A 15682-nucleotide genomic window follows, 5' to 3' on the forward strand; every position below is an offset into this window, starting at 1 on the left:
CAGAGGAGCTGGCAGTGTCCGTCCGCAGCCTAGGGAGAGGTGCCCGGACCGGTTCCACAGAAACTGAGTGTGCCCCGGCTCAGGCCCCGCCCACTGCTACCCACAGCCCGGCTCTGCAAAACCAGGACCTGGGCGGCAGGGACTCTGCAGGGGAACCGGGTGACGACAGGCCAGCAGAGGGGCGCGGCCAGCTCTCTTCGGGATCACAACGCCCCCTCGCGGCTCAGACCCAGGAGTGTCCTACCCCAGTACGGGTTGCAAGGCGGTGCATCCGGGGGCGGGGACTCAGAACAAGGCGATTTGTGCACACAGACAGGACAGACGACCCAGGCGCGCGCCCCTTGGGAACTGTCCCTGACCATGGCCGAGGAGCCAGAGCCAGACCTCGAGGCGGCAGAGGACACAGTGGAGCCGGTCGTGGAGATGCCGAGCTGGAAGGCTCCGGAGGACACAGACCCCCAGGTAGGTGTCTTTTAGGGCCCGCAAGGGTTGCTTTATTATGAGATCGAAGAGTCCCATAGAGTTAAGTAAAAAGGACTATTTTAGACCCTGCTTAAACCAGGCAGGAGATGTGTTGTTTACCTGACCCCCTCCCCCACCCCAGGTGAGAGTCATGCTCCACTTCCTGTCTGGGGTGGGGGAAGTAGGGAGTTGCAATGGAGACCCATCAGTTCTATATAAGAGATGCTTGTTTCTTTGAACCGGGCCCTAAGGCAGTATAAGCTACCCCATCCCATAGGGAGATCTCCAGAGAGGCAGGCCCTTCTTGTCTTAAAGACTGGAACCTCAGGCTAGACCTCGTGGCCCCAACAGTCTCATGGCCCGCAGTCTCCTGGTAGACTAGGGATTAAGGTTACCCATATCGCTGACTCTCACCTCCCGATGTCTGGGAGTTGTTTCTCGAAATTTTCTGTGTTCCATTTTAGCCTGGAAGTTATGAGATCCGACACTACGGACCAGCCAAGTGGGTCAGCACTTGTGTGGAGTCTATGGACTGGGATTCAGCCATCCAGACTGGCTTCACAAAATTGAATGGCTACATTCAAGGCAAAAATGAGAAAGGTAAAAGTAACCTCTGAGATCCTGAGGCTATTGAGTTTAAACTTACTGAAGAAGTCTCGTTTGTCATAGAATGAATAACCAGACCATTGAAACCTTACTGTTTTTATACACGATTGGCCTCAGGAACCTTAGTGGTAGCAGAGAGGAAGATGCTGTTGCTAGGTTCTACTTTTCAATTCTGCTCGTCCCCAATTTTTGTTGTATGAAATGAGGCTCTGTAACTAGGGAAAAGTCCTGACCTGTGGCAAATGTCTCTAACAACTTGTGAATGATAATTAGTCATACCCCAGGACAGGAAAATGTGCAAGAGAATGAGCCACAAGTCATTAATACTCTCTCTCTTTCTCCCCCCACCCCGTGTGTGTGTGTGTGTGTGTGTGTGTGTGTGTGTGTGTGTGTGTGTAACTTTCAGGTCTCTTATCCTATAGGACCTCATTTTCTGAGTTGTAAAGCAAAGATGATTAATTGGCCCGTGTTTTCTGCAATTTCCCCTTTAAAAAATAGAATTCATTAACCCCAGAATACAACGCTACAGAAAATGTTTACTGTAGATTATGAATAATCGTCATTCCATCCCCACCCCTCTTTGAAAGATGAGACATTATCTCAAGGGTACATATGTATGTGGGTGCTGTAAAGTAAATCAAGAAAGTCACATAAAAGTAGATTGAAAAGCTCCCAGTAGCCATACACACACATGCTTTCATTTCCCACCATGCAGAGATGAAAATGAGGCTCACGGCTCCAGTGACAAGCTGTGTGGAGCCCGGCTCTGGCCCTTTCAGTGAGTCTACCATTACCATTTCCCTGTGTGTGCCCTCTGAGCAGCAATCCGATCCACCCCGGCCTTCAGAGTCAGATGTCTTCATTGAAGACAGAGCTGGAATGACCGTGTTTGTGCGGTAAGTGGTAGGTAATTCACAGCCCTGCTGACTGCTAGCCTGGTTTTTACCTGGGTGCATTCACCATTCAGCTCCTACCCTGCTCCTGCAACAGGCTTTTCATCCTTCCATCAGTATAGTCTAATGCGTCCATGGTGTTTTCCTACTGGCTCGGTTTTAAAATGTCACTGATGTCTATTTCAAGATGTAATCTATTTACTGGGAAGTGTATTATATACTTTCCACATATAAAACATAGCACAAATTATATCACCCAGAACATAGGGCCTCCCTTTCCTCTAATCTAGGGAGACTTGAATAATAATACCTTCAAAAAACAGTATATGATGTCATCTTAGTCTGTTTGGGTGACCGCGACAAATCGTATAGATTCCGTAGCTTATAACAAACAGAAATTTGGGGTTTTGTTTTTGTTTTGTAGTTCTTTCTAAAAGTTGGGTTCAAGTTCAAGGCACCGAGAGATTTAGTGACTGGCCAGGGACAGACCATTTTCTGGTTCTGATGAGCACCATTGATCCTCTTTGTAAGGATGATAATCCCTTTCGTGGGGGCTCAACCCCCATGACCTAATCACCCTTCAGAGGCTCTTAAAACCATCACATTTGTGATTAGGAATTCAATATAAATTTTTGACAGATACAGGCATTCAGTCCACAACATTCTGTCCCTAAGCACTTGAACTTTGTGTCTTTCTCATCAAAATACATTCAGTTCCATTCCATTAGCCCCAGAATGTAGTCAGACTTTCTTTTGGGCCACCAGCTCACAAATAACAACATAGAGACTTATTATTAATTGTGAAAGCTTAGCCTTAGCTTAGGCTTTTCCCCAACTAGCTCTTATAACTTAAATTAACCTGTTTCTACCAAACTATGTTCTGCCACATGGCTCGGTCACCTCTCCTCTGTACGGAATGTCCAACTTCTTCAGTGTCTTGCTGACATCTCTCCTGTGGGCCTAGATTCATCCAGAGTCCCTCTCTCTCCCTAGAAGTCCCACCTATTCTTTCCTGCCTAGCCATTGGCCATTTAGCTCTTTATTAAACCAATCACAGTGACACATCTTCACACAGTGTAAACAAATATTCTGCAATACCAGAATCTTAGCTCATTTCAGCACTGACTCAAAAGACTCATTTAAATATCATCCAAATAAAATCTGGCTGAGATTCAAGGCATGATTCATCCTGAAGCAAATTCTCACCAGCTGTGGGCCTGTAAAGTCAAACAAGCTATAGGCTTCCAAAGCACAACATGCATGGGAGAGATATCCTCATTCCAAATGAGAAAATAGAGAAGAAAAAGTAATGGGCCTCACTCAAGACCCAAATCTCAAGACCTGTAATCTGTTTGACTCAAGGCTCTGCCCTCACCGTCCCCCAGGTCCATTGGACTGGGGGCTGGACCTCCAAAGCTTTACAGGACAGGAATTAGGCCCTTGATGGCCCACACAGCTGTTTCCCCTGACTTTGGGTGGCCCCAAGCCCAGCAAAGTTGTCATGGTTTAGAGCAGTGGTTTTCAACTTGTGGGTTGCAACCCCTTTGGGGTTATATATCAGCAATCTTGCATGTCAGATATTTACATTACAATTCATAACAGTAGCAAAATGACAGTTATGAAGTAGCGGCAAAATGATTTTATGGTTTGGGAGTCACCACAACATGAGGAACTGTATTAAAGGGCCATATCATTAGGAAGGTTGAGAAGCATTGATTTAGAGTCACCTCCTTGTAGATTCATTCTACCAGGCTACAATTACATCCCAGTCACTCTTCTAATGTGGTGTGCCCTCTCTCACAGTTCCATTAGAGATAGCTGGAGTGGAGACTGTCTGTGGTGGCCCAGTCCTTGCTACTGCCATCTGCTGGCATGCCTCTAGGTATGGGGAGACATTGTTGAATAGAATAGACAAGGTCTTTGCTTTTCTTTGAAGGATCCTGTTTCATCTGAGGCTGCCAGATGGGTTTGTTTGTTTGTTTGTTTGTTTGGATGGTTGGTTGATTGGTTTTTGTTTTTGCATTGGCACATTTATAAGAAAACTTATACCAATGAAGCATATTAAAAATGCTTTTTGTTCCTCATTTTTAACCTTCTAAGTAAAAACCATTGTACTTGCGTGTCTTATACTTCAGCAGGTCAATGTGTTATTGTGACTTCATCTCGGGATACTTTTATTTATGCACTTTACCAAACTTTTATTCTCTTTCCCTTCCCATCCTTATAACAGCTCCATCCCTCTGAACTCCTGTCTCTCAGCCTAGTTCTTACCCAGATCTGATCAGATTCCTTTCTGCTCAGTATCCAGTAGCATCATCCCAAAAGGTCATAGGTTAATAAGCAAAGTTCTTGCTTCTGGCTTCAGCTGTCTTTTTGGACCTCATTTTCTTCTTCCCTGTGACTGTGCTTTGTATGCGGCCATTTTTATTTTTCTCATCCCTCCCTCTGTTCAGGAAAACCATCCTTCATTCTAAGACCAACTCAGGAGACACCTACTAACCTGGACTGAGTCCTATCCTTAGTATTCCGAGAGCCCTTTGATCCTGTCTCTGTTAAAATACTTCTCAGGATGTTTAGACGATGCTGTCAAATGTTTATCTATTTCATCGGACTATGAATATGTAGACATCCAAATTATATTATATTAATCTGCAACCTACTTTGTTCTCTTTGGCCTGGAAGAGGGCAAAGAAGGAAGCCTTTAATTGAGTGTCTGACTCAGGTCTGTTGACACACTCTTATACTTATACACACTTATAGTATACACACTCTTATAGGTACTTGGGAGGCTGAGGCAGAAGTTAACTTAAACCTGAGAGTTCTGCCACAGCCTGAACAACTAAGACTCCATCCCAGAGTTTGCAGCAACAACAACAGAGCAAAAGAAGCATGGCATGCAGAAGTCCAGCTTGGTGGCACACTTCCGTAACACTAGCTTTGGGGTGGCTCAGTTACAAAGATCATGAACTTGAGGTTAGCACCAGCTACATAATGTGGTCAAGTTTCTCTTTGGGCAACCAGCTAACAAATGACATGGAGACTTTTAATAATATGATGAAAACTCAGCCTTAGCTTAGGCTTTCCCAACTAGCTCTTATAACTTAACCTGTTTTTATTAATCTACATTTTGCCATGAGGCTTTTTATTTTTTGGCCATCCTGCACCTCCTGTTTTCTCTCTGTGTCTGCTGGCATCTCTCCTGTGCCTTGATTATCTCTTCCTCTTCCTTTCTCTACCTGGAAATCCCACCTATTCCTCTTGCCTAGCTATTGGCCATTCAGCTTTTTATTACACCAATCACAGCAATACATCTTCACACAATGTACAAATAGCCCACAACAACACAGTGCCTCTAAGGGTTGCCTGAGCTATATAGCAAGACTCCCTAATGCATAGTGACTTTCAGGGCAGCCTGCATTGCATATAAGAGAGAAAGAAGGGAGACAGAGGGTTGGGGAAGGAGATGAGGGACTTGGAGTGTGGAAGAGGGGTAAGTATCTGAAGGGGTTTCTGCATGTTGTCTAAATTGCAACATCAACTTGTTTCTGGGAAGTTCCTAGTAATGCACTTGGGCCCTATCCTACACACCCTCAATGTACACTTTATTTTTTTTTTTTTTAAGATTTATTTATTCATTATGTATACAGTGATCTGCCTGCATGTATGTCTGCAGGCCAGAAGAAGGCATCAGATATCATTATAGACGATTGTGAGCCACCATGTGGGTGCTGGGAATTGAACTCAGGACCTCTGGAAGAACAGCCAGTGCCCTTAACCTCTGAGCCATCCTTCTAGCTCCCTCAATGTACATTTTAATAAGGTCCTAGGATGACTTTTGTATACATTAGTCTGCACCAGAAGATGTAAATTTCAATATGTCAATGGATGGGACTTGAGAGTTTCCTTGGGTCTCTCCTAAGTGAGCTTCATGAGCCTGAGCAGGAAGGTCAGTGGCTGCCTGGAAGTCACTTCATCAAGCCTTTAGGGCTCCAGACTCTGCTGTTCATCTCAGATTAACATGGGTATCCATAGTACAATCACTCATGCGCAATCACTTTCTCCTCCGTAGGTCTTTTGACGGATTCTGCAGTGGCCAAAGGAATCAAGAACAACTTTTAACATTAGCAAACATTTTGAGGGAAGAAGGAAAAGTTTTCAACGAAAGGGTCTTTTATACTGCTGGCTACAGTAGTCCTTTCCAATTACTTGATAGAAATAACGAAGTGTGGCTGATTCAGACAAATGAGCCCTCCAAAGAAAATGAGTAAGAAAACGAAGCCCATTGCCAGGGGCCGAACTCCTGTTGAATGCAGACATCAACAGCACCTTAAGTGAAGTATCTAGTGTCTTCATAATGTAAATACCTGATAGGCAGGGTATCTGATATGTGACCCCCCCCCAAAGGGGCCACAACCCACAAGTTGAGAACTGCTATTCTAGGGTGTCTTACCCTAGATACCATCCTGAATCATGCTTATTTCCAGTGTGCCTTTTTGAAAAGCTTTATTTAGGTTCAGGTACCAAGACAAATCTATAAATGGGTCTTAAGTGAGGTGGCCTCTATTTCTGTGAGGATCCAGGGCAATGCCATGCCATGCCATTTCCCTCTTATCAGGTTGTCATCATCAAGTTGCCTTCTTCTGCTTGGACTTAGGACATCTGAATGCTCTACCTTCCATATAATAGCAATAAAAATGTTCAAGATTTGTCCTGTGTAGAAGTCAAATTAAATAGTCTGCTGCCTCGATTACGTTTTTCGGTTGAATCCATGCCCTCATCCGGCTACTGGTCTCGGCATAAAGAAAACTCTTACCTTCAAGTGCTGACAGAATTTGGAGAAAGAGAACACACTGATGAAATGACGCGACTTCCTCTGCTACTTGACAAGTGTGCCTTTTGAAAAAATACACCCAAATATCTAATTTGAATTTTTGAAGTATTGCATGTAGTCTTTCTAGAGGTTTTATGGAAATTCTTATTCTTTCCAAGTGTGGGTTGCTGCAAAATCAAGGAGGTTGGAAAGCCTTGCCTCCTTGGGCTGTCAGGTCTTATTGTTGGGAAGATCAAGTCACAGTCAGGTTCCAGGCAGCTGTCATAGGAAGGACTCTCACGCTGATGTGGGCTCCTGGGATGACGGCTTTCAGAGCAGGGGGAAAAGCAGGTTAGACTTCAGGAATGTCCTGGTAATTAAAACTGCTCATAAATGACACAATTCTACTTCTCATTGACTGTGTGAGCAGAGACCACATAGTCACTTGTTGAGAAAATTCCTAAAGGAGGCTTAGGAGCCAGTAGATTGGATCGGGTGAAATGATGCATGAGAGTCCTCCAACTTTAATGTTATAAGGTGTTTTTGTAAAATTAAACTTTCTAGGACAGTGTTCTCAACCTTCCTAATGCTACCATGTTGTGGTGACCCCCCTCCAACTTCATAACTAATTTTGCTACTTTTATTAATCATAATGTAAATAATTTTGGATACAGAGGTTTGCCAAAGCAGTCCCAACCCCTAGCTGCTCTAGACCATGATCTGCCCCCATAGTTACAAGTCTCTAGGTAGTCTATTTTGAATGCCTCACTTTAATCCTCACAGTCAAACCTCAGAATAATCCACATGTGAGCATCATAATTTTATAGAAGGGGAAACTAGGTATGTTGCCCCATATAAAACTGTAAGGGCAGAGGTTGACCTGGTTTTTTCTTTCATTCCCTTAACAGGCCAACTGAGGTAATTTGTTTCCTGCACAGAAACCTTTGAGATGGTTGTTTTTGATTCAAAACAAGCTACATTTCTGTTTTTTTTTTAATTACTGAAGATAAAAAGCTTTAATTCTCAGCATTATTTCCTTGAGTTGCATGTTGAATTATTGATTTCTTACATATCTATGTTTGCCAAAAAGAAATTACTTTTATAGCATGGATATATATGATCACTAGCTGGGGGATGCCTTTAGTCTCTGCTACTGATGAAAGTCCACATCACTAACGTCTATTGTTAGGAGGCAAATATTTCCAGTATTTAACCAGCAGTCCTGTATGAAACATGCATAATTTCCACTTTAAATGAGAGGAACCTATTTCTGATGGCTAAAATGGAAAAATGTTCCAAAAAACCTAATTTTTGTCCCATTAAGTTCAATGAATTCCATTTTCCTCTTCTTTTACAAGCTAAAATCGTGTCAAACATAAATTGGTAGGTCCAGATAGTGTTTCTCACAGCATCAAGTTGGTTCATTTCATGGCTTACACTGATTATGAAGCATCCTTTGTGTTAACATTTCTCCTTGTGTCTTCCCTCTTATCGATGGGAGATATGTTTAGGCTTTTTTTTTTTTTTAAGATTTATTTATTTATTATGTGTACAGTGTTCTGCCTTCATGCAGGAAGAGGGCATCAGATCTTATCATAGATGATGGTGAGCCACCATGTGGTTGTTGGGAATTGAACTCAAGACCTCTGGAAGATCAGCCAGTGCACTTAACCTCTGAGCCATCTCTCCAGCCCTAGACTTTCTTTTCTAAGTCTCAGTCTTCTTTGCTGTTGGTCTAATTATGCTCCATGAATGAGATCCTGTCTTCTCTGCAAACTCAGTGCCCCCAATTGCTGCACCCAAAACAGACTCCAGTTTTGGAAACCTGATTCCCCCACAAGAAATCCCACTTTTTCTTGACTCTTACATAGGACAGTTCCCAGCTTGCTTGTTCATACTACCCCACCACCTTGCCTCTTTATCTGGTTGCCCTGGAAAGAGTTGACCAAAGGCTTCCTTGGAGCTTTGGACTATAAGGTCACATCTCAGAAATGAAGGTGGCCAGTCCTATGTGTCCTTCACTTTCCACACAACCATGTGTGTCTTCCCAGGTAAGTCAGGGTTTTGAAAACATAGTTCTTTGAAAAGAACTCATCGAAACTCATAGCATTTACTCATCTCTTCACAGTTACCACTTAGCTTCTTAAAAATCTCTAATCTGCCTCGCCCAACACACAAGTAGTTCCCTGACATGGCATTTATTTTCATGGTTCAGGTAACTATGGAGTCCCTACTATGTTCCTGGGACAGTGCTCATGGTCGCTCATGACTGACTTGCTATTCAGCAACATGGTTCATTTATCTACTGAGTCCAGCTGCCTGCTGAAAATACAGTCATGTTCATGAAGCATGGGGGCCCCATCTCAATGGACTTTGCTTCCTACACAGTTGAGGAAGTTCAATGAAATAAGATGAGCTGAAATTATGTCAAGTGCTATCAAGAAATGATGTGAGGATTGCTGGACATAGACTTCCTTCAGTAAAATGTTTGCTATAGAGACAGGAGGACCTCTGGACAATGTCCACATTAAAAATAAAAGCAAACAAACAACAACAAAAAAGATGGACATGGTGGCATGGGCTGGGAAGCTCATGCTAGAGAATTGGAGACAGACAGAGCCTTAGTGCTCTCTGGCCAGCCTCTAGGTTATTTGGTGAATTCTAAGCTAATGAGGGACCTAGTCTAAAAATCAAAACAAGGGCTGGAGAGATAGCTCAGAGGTTAAGAGCACTGACTGCTCTTCCAGAGGTCCTGAGTTCAATTCCCAGCAACCACATGGTGGCTCACCACCATCCTCAATGAGATCTGGTGCCCTCTTCTGGCCTGCAGTCATATATGCTGTATACATAATAACTAACTAACTAACTAACTAACTAACTAAATAAATAAATAAATAAATAAATCTTTAAAAAATCAAAAACAAAACAAAACAAAACAAAAAACACAACCAAACAAAGAAGCAACAAAAACCAGAGTGAACATGCCCTGATGAGAAGACAGCCAAGATTGTTCTCTGGCCTCCAAATATACACACATATTCATGCGTGCTCCCACACACCTATGGGCCTGTTCACATATAAATGAACACACACACACACACACACAGACACAGAGAGAGAGAGAGAGAGAGAGAGAGAGAGAGAGAGAGAGAGAGAGAGAGTTGAAATGAGCCTGTGAGACAAAGACATAGAAGGCTGTGTGGCTGGGACAAAGCATGGCCAGGGAAGGTCTTTCTGAAGAAGAACCTTGGGAGATGAGAATGATAAAAGCCAGAGGGCAGAGGGTACAATTTGGGTAGATGTGACAGAGCAAAGAAAGAAGCCATCCGTGTTCAGTGCCCACACTAAAATGCTGTACATGCTGCTTGCTAAATGGGATAGCTGGGTTTCTAGGGCACAGACTCTTTGGATAAAGAAAACTGCTGACCTTACATGGGGTTTTAGGAAACCTAGAGTTCAGGGATTAAAGGGCTTTCTAAAGCATTTATGGATTGAGTTGAGGCTGAGGAGGTACAGTTTCCAGAGCTGGGATGCTACTGAGTGGCCTGGTTTAGAAGTGGGGTTAGGGATGTGAAGTTGTCATTTGTCTGTAGAATATTCCTTTACACTATGTGAATATATGTCACTGTGACTGGTTTAATAAAGAAGCTGACTATAGCGAGGCCTGATAAGGTTAGGCTGAAGAACCAGAGAATTCTGGGAAGAAGAGGGACAGAGTCTGGGATTTGGAAGGAGACGCTGAGAGAAGCCAGATGGGCATGCATACTGAGAAAAGGTACCAAGCCATGTGGCAAAGCAAAGAGAAGAAATCTGGATTCATTTAAAATGTAAAAGTTAGTTAATAACAAGCCTGAGGTATTAGCTGAGCATTTATAATTCATATTAAGTCTCTGTGTTGGTTATTTGGAAACTGGTGGGACAGAAACTTCCTCCTACATTGTTCCTACTGCCCCATGTTACAGCGTCCTGAGAATGGCCACTTGTTTTCTGAGATTTGGGGTTGTGGTAGAGAATCACCTTCAGATAGGTCAAGGGAAGAACTCAAAGCAGGAACATGAGGCAGAAACCACGGAGGAACACTGCTTAGTGGTTTGCTGCTACTCCTGGCCAGCTCAGATAATGTTCTTGTACAGCCTAGGTTCACCTGCCCAGAGTTGGCATTGCTCACAGTTGGGCACTCAACTAGCAATCAAGAAAATGTCCTCACAGGTATGCCCACAGATGCACACACAGGCACAGATGCACTCACAAAATCAACTATTACAAGTCCTTCACCCACCTAGCCAAGCAGAAAAATCTGAAGGTCAAGTGTGGACTCTGATGGTAAAACTAGCTAACCTCCAGCCAATGTCCAGATCGGCGATGTCTAGACAGAATCAAATGTGGGAGGCTGAAACAGAGCTGGGCCTTCCTCTATCAACACAACTAGCTATCAAGAAAATGTCCTCACAGGTATGCCCACAGATCAATTTGATGAAGGTAATTTTTTTCAATTGAGATTCCCTCTTCCAAGATGGGTCAAGTTGACAACCAAGATTAACCATCACACTCACTATAAGCAAGAGCCTAGGCCCTATCCCCAGCACCTCAAGAAACAAACAAAATCTCAGGAACCTGAGGTCAATTCCAAGATCCACTTTAAAAGGGCCAGGTGTGGTATTTCACACTTGTAATCCTACTGATGAGGAGGTGGATTCTGGGAGATCCCCGGGGCTCGGTCAGCCAGCTTAGCCTACTTCATGAGTTTCAGGCCAATGGGAACCACTGTCTCAAAAGTTAAGGTGACAGTACTTGAAGAATAACACCTGAGGTGGGCTCCTGGCTTCCACATGCATATACACACATGCACTCCCCCACACAAATATGCAGATATACACACAGGCACAGATGCACACACAAAATCAACTATTACCAGTCCTTCACCCCATCTAGCCAAGGAGAAAAATCTGAAGGTCAAGTGTGGACTCTGATGGTAAAACTAGCTAGCTTCCAGCCAATGTCCTGATCTGCAATGCTTAGATGGAATAAAACATGGGAAGCTGAAACATAGTGAGAACAGGCGGATACATAACCTCTCCCCCACTTTTTAAAAGCCCAGGTCTCTAACACCGGCTGTCCTTGAATTCCCCTTTTCATTCCTTTTCTGTTGCTGTGATAAGACATCATGACTGAAAGCAGCTTACAGAAGAAAGGGTTCATGTGGGCTTACCTTTCCAGCAGAAAGAATAAGAGTCCAAGCATGGTAGCAAGAGGCTGGCATTGGGGCAGGAGCAAGAAGCTGAGAGGTCACATTATACCCCAGGCCCACTTTCGGTCATGAAAATACAGAACTACCCGACTCCTTCCTCTGCCCTAGCATAAGGAAAGGCGGTGTGACGTTCTTTCCTCCATAGAGCAATAGGCGCCCCTCGAGAACTGGCCCCACCCCTTCTCTCGGTTTCTAGGTTTGTAACCAGACTTAAACTCCATCACAACCTGCTGTGGCTGTGCTGCCTCTGGTTAAGGAATAAGTGGCTATGTGCTAAAGATGCTGCAGAGCCTGATCACCAAGTCCTGGAAGGGGGTCTTCCTGGAGAATACCCCTGGGACTACATTCTAAAACAGTGGTTCTCAACCTGGTCATGACCTCCTTGGGGGTTGAATGACCTCTTCACAAGGGTCCCCTAAGACCCTCAGAGAGCACAGATATTTACATTACAATTCGTAACAGTAGCAACATTAGTTATGCAATAGCAAAGAAATAATTTAGGGTGGGGGGGGTCGCAACACCACGAGAAACTGTATTAAAGGGTCGCAGCGTTGGAAGGTTGAGAAGCATTGTTCTGAGGATACTTGATCAAAGACATCAGGTTTGTAACACTAAATAAGAGGGCGTTTCTTGGGATATCTTTCAGGAAACAGGATTTAACACCATGAGAAGCCCCAGAAGGTAGTTCAAACTCACAGCCTACATACAGTGGGCTCCTAAAAGCTTAGAAAAAGTAACAGAAATATTGAAAGGCCAAGATTTGTTGGGCACACAGCAGAGAAAGGAATGGAAGGACCAGGGAAGAAGGCATGCTAGAACAGGGACAGTGAGACAGACGCCCCATCAGAGAAGTACATATGAGGACAGGACTTCATTATTCACCAGAACCATTGGAAAAACTGGGAGGAAAGACTGAGGTGGATCTCCGCTGGCTTGTTAGAACAATGTGGATGATGAAACCATGATGGGTCAGGTAGCAACAGGAAGTGCAGAAGCTAGGTGTGGTGATCATGTAATGCTAACCTCGAAGTGATGGTCAAGGGGGCCTGGTCTGTAGAATATTATTTGAAGATGTGCTACATTTGTTTATACTGTGGAACACTTGCTCAATGATGCAAAGATGTGTTGTGTTCTCTTATGTTGCATGTGTTTAGCTCTGTGAAGCTGTGTTACTGTGCCTGTCTAAAACACCTGATGGTCTAATAAAGAGCTGAACGGCCAATAGCGAGGCAGGAGAAAGGATGGGCAGGGCTGGCAGGCAGAGAGAATAAATAGGAGAAATCTGGGAGGAAAAGAAGGAGGAGCCAGAGAGCAAGGAGAGAAGGACGCTAAAGGCGAGCCACCCAGCCACACAGCCAGCCATGGAGTAAGAGTGAAAGTAAGATTTACAGAAGAAAAGGAAAAAGCCCAGAGGCAAAATGTAGGAGGGATAATTTAAGAAAAGCTGGTTAGAAACAAGCCAAGCTAAGGCCATGTATTTATAATTAAGAATAAGCCTCTGTGTGATTTATTTGTGAACTGGGTGGTGCCCCCCCCAAAAAATTGTAAAAACAATTACAGAGACAAGCAGATCCCTGGTGCTCACTGGCCATTCAGCCTCGCCCAATCAAGCTTCAGGTTCAAAGAGAGACCCTGTCTCAAAAACCAAGATGGAGAGCAACTGAAGACATTCAGCATCAAACCAATGATCTCCACATCCATGCACATCTGTGTATGTGGGTGCATTTTCTCTCTCTCCCTCTCTCATGCAATGGAAGAACTGCAGTGCAGGTTCATTGTACTAACTATGAGACTGAACTGATAGCTTCTGGAGTACTGGAGTGCTAGAGGATGTTGAGGGAGATGGAAACATGAGACTTTAAGTGGTACTGTGCCCCAAATTTGGATCCTGTAAGAATCAATGCATTATTAAGTTGGCAGAGCTAGCAACATCCATCACAAGATGCAAATGATGGACTCTCACCAATATAAACACTTATTTGCATGTAGGCTGAGGAAAACATTCATATACAAACAATGGGATCTGTCTGGTATGTCATCTGGTTCCCAGCATACCAGCTACAGAGTGCAGTGTACCACCTGTGGGCAGAGATAATGGAGACACTGAAATGCCTTTTTTCCCCTTGTCGTTGTAATTCCTCAAATGAACAGTTATAAAATGTCTAATACGAGCCTCACTCACGAAAGGCAAGCCCACCCCATCCTTCTTTTCAGTTATTTTTTGATCTGTATTTAGTTGACTTCATGGATACAGAACTCGTGGATATGGAGAGCAAATGTGTGTGTGTGTGTGTGTGTGTGTGTGTGTGTGTGTGTGTGTGTGTATGTGTGTATGTGTGTTCATTCTTGCCCCCACATGAAAGGTGACAGATTTCAATTAAAATTCTCCGGAAATACTCAAAGAATGGCAAGGCACCCAAAGTTAAGACTGTTCCCAACAGACAGACCAAATACTCACTTATTTCTCTCTAATCCTTAGAAAAACGAAGTGAAATTTATCCTTGGTGCTTTCTAGCTTTTGGGCATGAGAAGGGCCATCATCCACTCTGCTCCCGTGAAGCTTGGAGTATGACCTAGCTCACTAGCAGAAGTGGTCCTCACTCCAGGAAAAGCAGCAAAGCCGAGGACATGCCATGAGTCTAGATTCTTCTTGCCCTGTATATAACCCACATCTGTGAAACCGCATCCCTCCACAAACCACACCAACTAAACGACTGGTCCAACCATCACTCATGCTTTGGGATGCTCTCTTCCGGTGTGTTTCCTGATGTCTTTTGAGAAACTACCCAATGCCTGTGATGTTCTGTCTTCTTTCTTCCCCCACCCCCAGCACCGTCTGGGTCTCATTGCTTTTCACTTCATATACAGTAAAGTACGCAAGGATTCTGTAGCAGAACAGTTACATAGAAAGTAGAAATAACCCAGAGGGATCAGGAGGATAAATGGGAGGTAGAGAGAAGAGGGAAGAGATGTGGTATGAGGAAAAATATGTTCAACATATAATAGACACTTCTTTGAAAACTTAAGAAATTTTAAATGCACATACAAACAAAAAAGTTTCAAATACTGACATTATAATTGTTTTATTCAAAACAAACTTAGAAACCTAATAAATATCTTTAAAATGGGGATCTAAAATCATTTTATAATTAGTTCTAATGCTGTTCACCTTGCCTTCAAACAAATATTGATATATTAAGTTCAAGATTTTGGATATCTACATACATTCTAATATCTTTTAGGTATGCAAAACCCAACATGACCTTTCTAAGATTTACAAGAAATGATCTGTGTGCCCCCATGTGGTTGAAAATTGACCCAAAGCAGGGATGGGTGGTATCCCTGGGGCCACATGTCATGTCGTAGTTTGTGGCTGTGTGAAGTGCTTTGTTTTCTATACAGACTGAGAAGAGTTTTAATTCTTCCCTGGAAGATGTATGTGAAACGGCATCGAGGGTTCTGCATAGGAAGCCTGGTGATGCTTTGGCCTGTGTGGTTCAACTTCTAGATGTTGCCACACGTTGTCAATAGCAACCCACAGCAGACGCTCATGTAACCACCATGAGAAAAAGGAAGAGTGTGGTTGATTCTGGATACACACACCTGGAATGGAGCAAGGGGCACCAGGACGTCATAGTAAAATAAATACTTTGCACACTTTGA

General features: G+C 43.6%; 1 protein-coding gene across 2 annotated transcripts; it reads left to right on the top strand.

Annotated features, from left to right (window-relative positions):
- Window positions 1-134: 134 nt before the first annotated feature.
- On the top strand, window positions 135-15633 carry Hebp2 (heme binding protein 2). Of its 2 annotated transcripts, none has more exons than XM_036168736.1 (4): window positions 135-462; window positions 927-1062; window positions 1784-1964; window positions 15422-15633. In XM_036168736.1, the coding sequence occupies exons 1-4, from the start codon at window positions 361-363 to the stop codon at window positions 15525-15527; spliced, it is 525 nt and encodes a 174-aa protein (XP_036024629.1). In that variant the 5' UTR covers window positions 135-360; the 3' UTR covers window positions 15528-15633. The 2 variants fall into 2 exon arrangements, with proteins under 2 accessions (XP_036024629.1, XP_036024628.1); XM_036168735.1 differs by lacking the exon at window positions 15422-15633 and adding an exon at window positions 6031-6921.
- The last annotated feature ends 49 nt before the right edge of the window (window positions 15634-15682 follow it).

Source organism: Onychomys torridus, chromosome 19 (genome assembly GCF_903995425.1).
Source record: "Onychomys torridus chromosome 19, mOncTor1.1, whole genome shotgun sequence".
NCBI classification, from domain to species: domain Eukaryota; kingdom Metazoa; phylum Chordata; class Mammalia; order Rodentia; family Cricetidae; genus Onychomys; species Onychomys torridus.

What these genes read in the sequence shown, in the direction of transcription:
- Hebp2 (XM_036168735.1), top strand. Translation starts at nt 361, where the DNA reads ATGGCCGAGGAGCCAGAGCCAGACCTCGAGGCGGCAGAGGACACAGTG. An exon ending in CGGAGGACACAGACCCCCAG is followed by an intron (nt 463 to 926) that starts GTAGGTGTCTTT and finishes GTTCCATTTTAG; the next exon opens with CCTGGAAGTTATGAGATCCG. An exon ending in GGAATGACCGTGTTTGTGCG is followed by an intron (nt 1,965 to 6,030) that starts GTAAGTGGTAGG and finishes TCTCCTCCGTAG; the next exon opens with GTCTTTTGACGGATTCTGCA.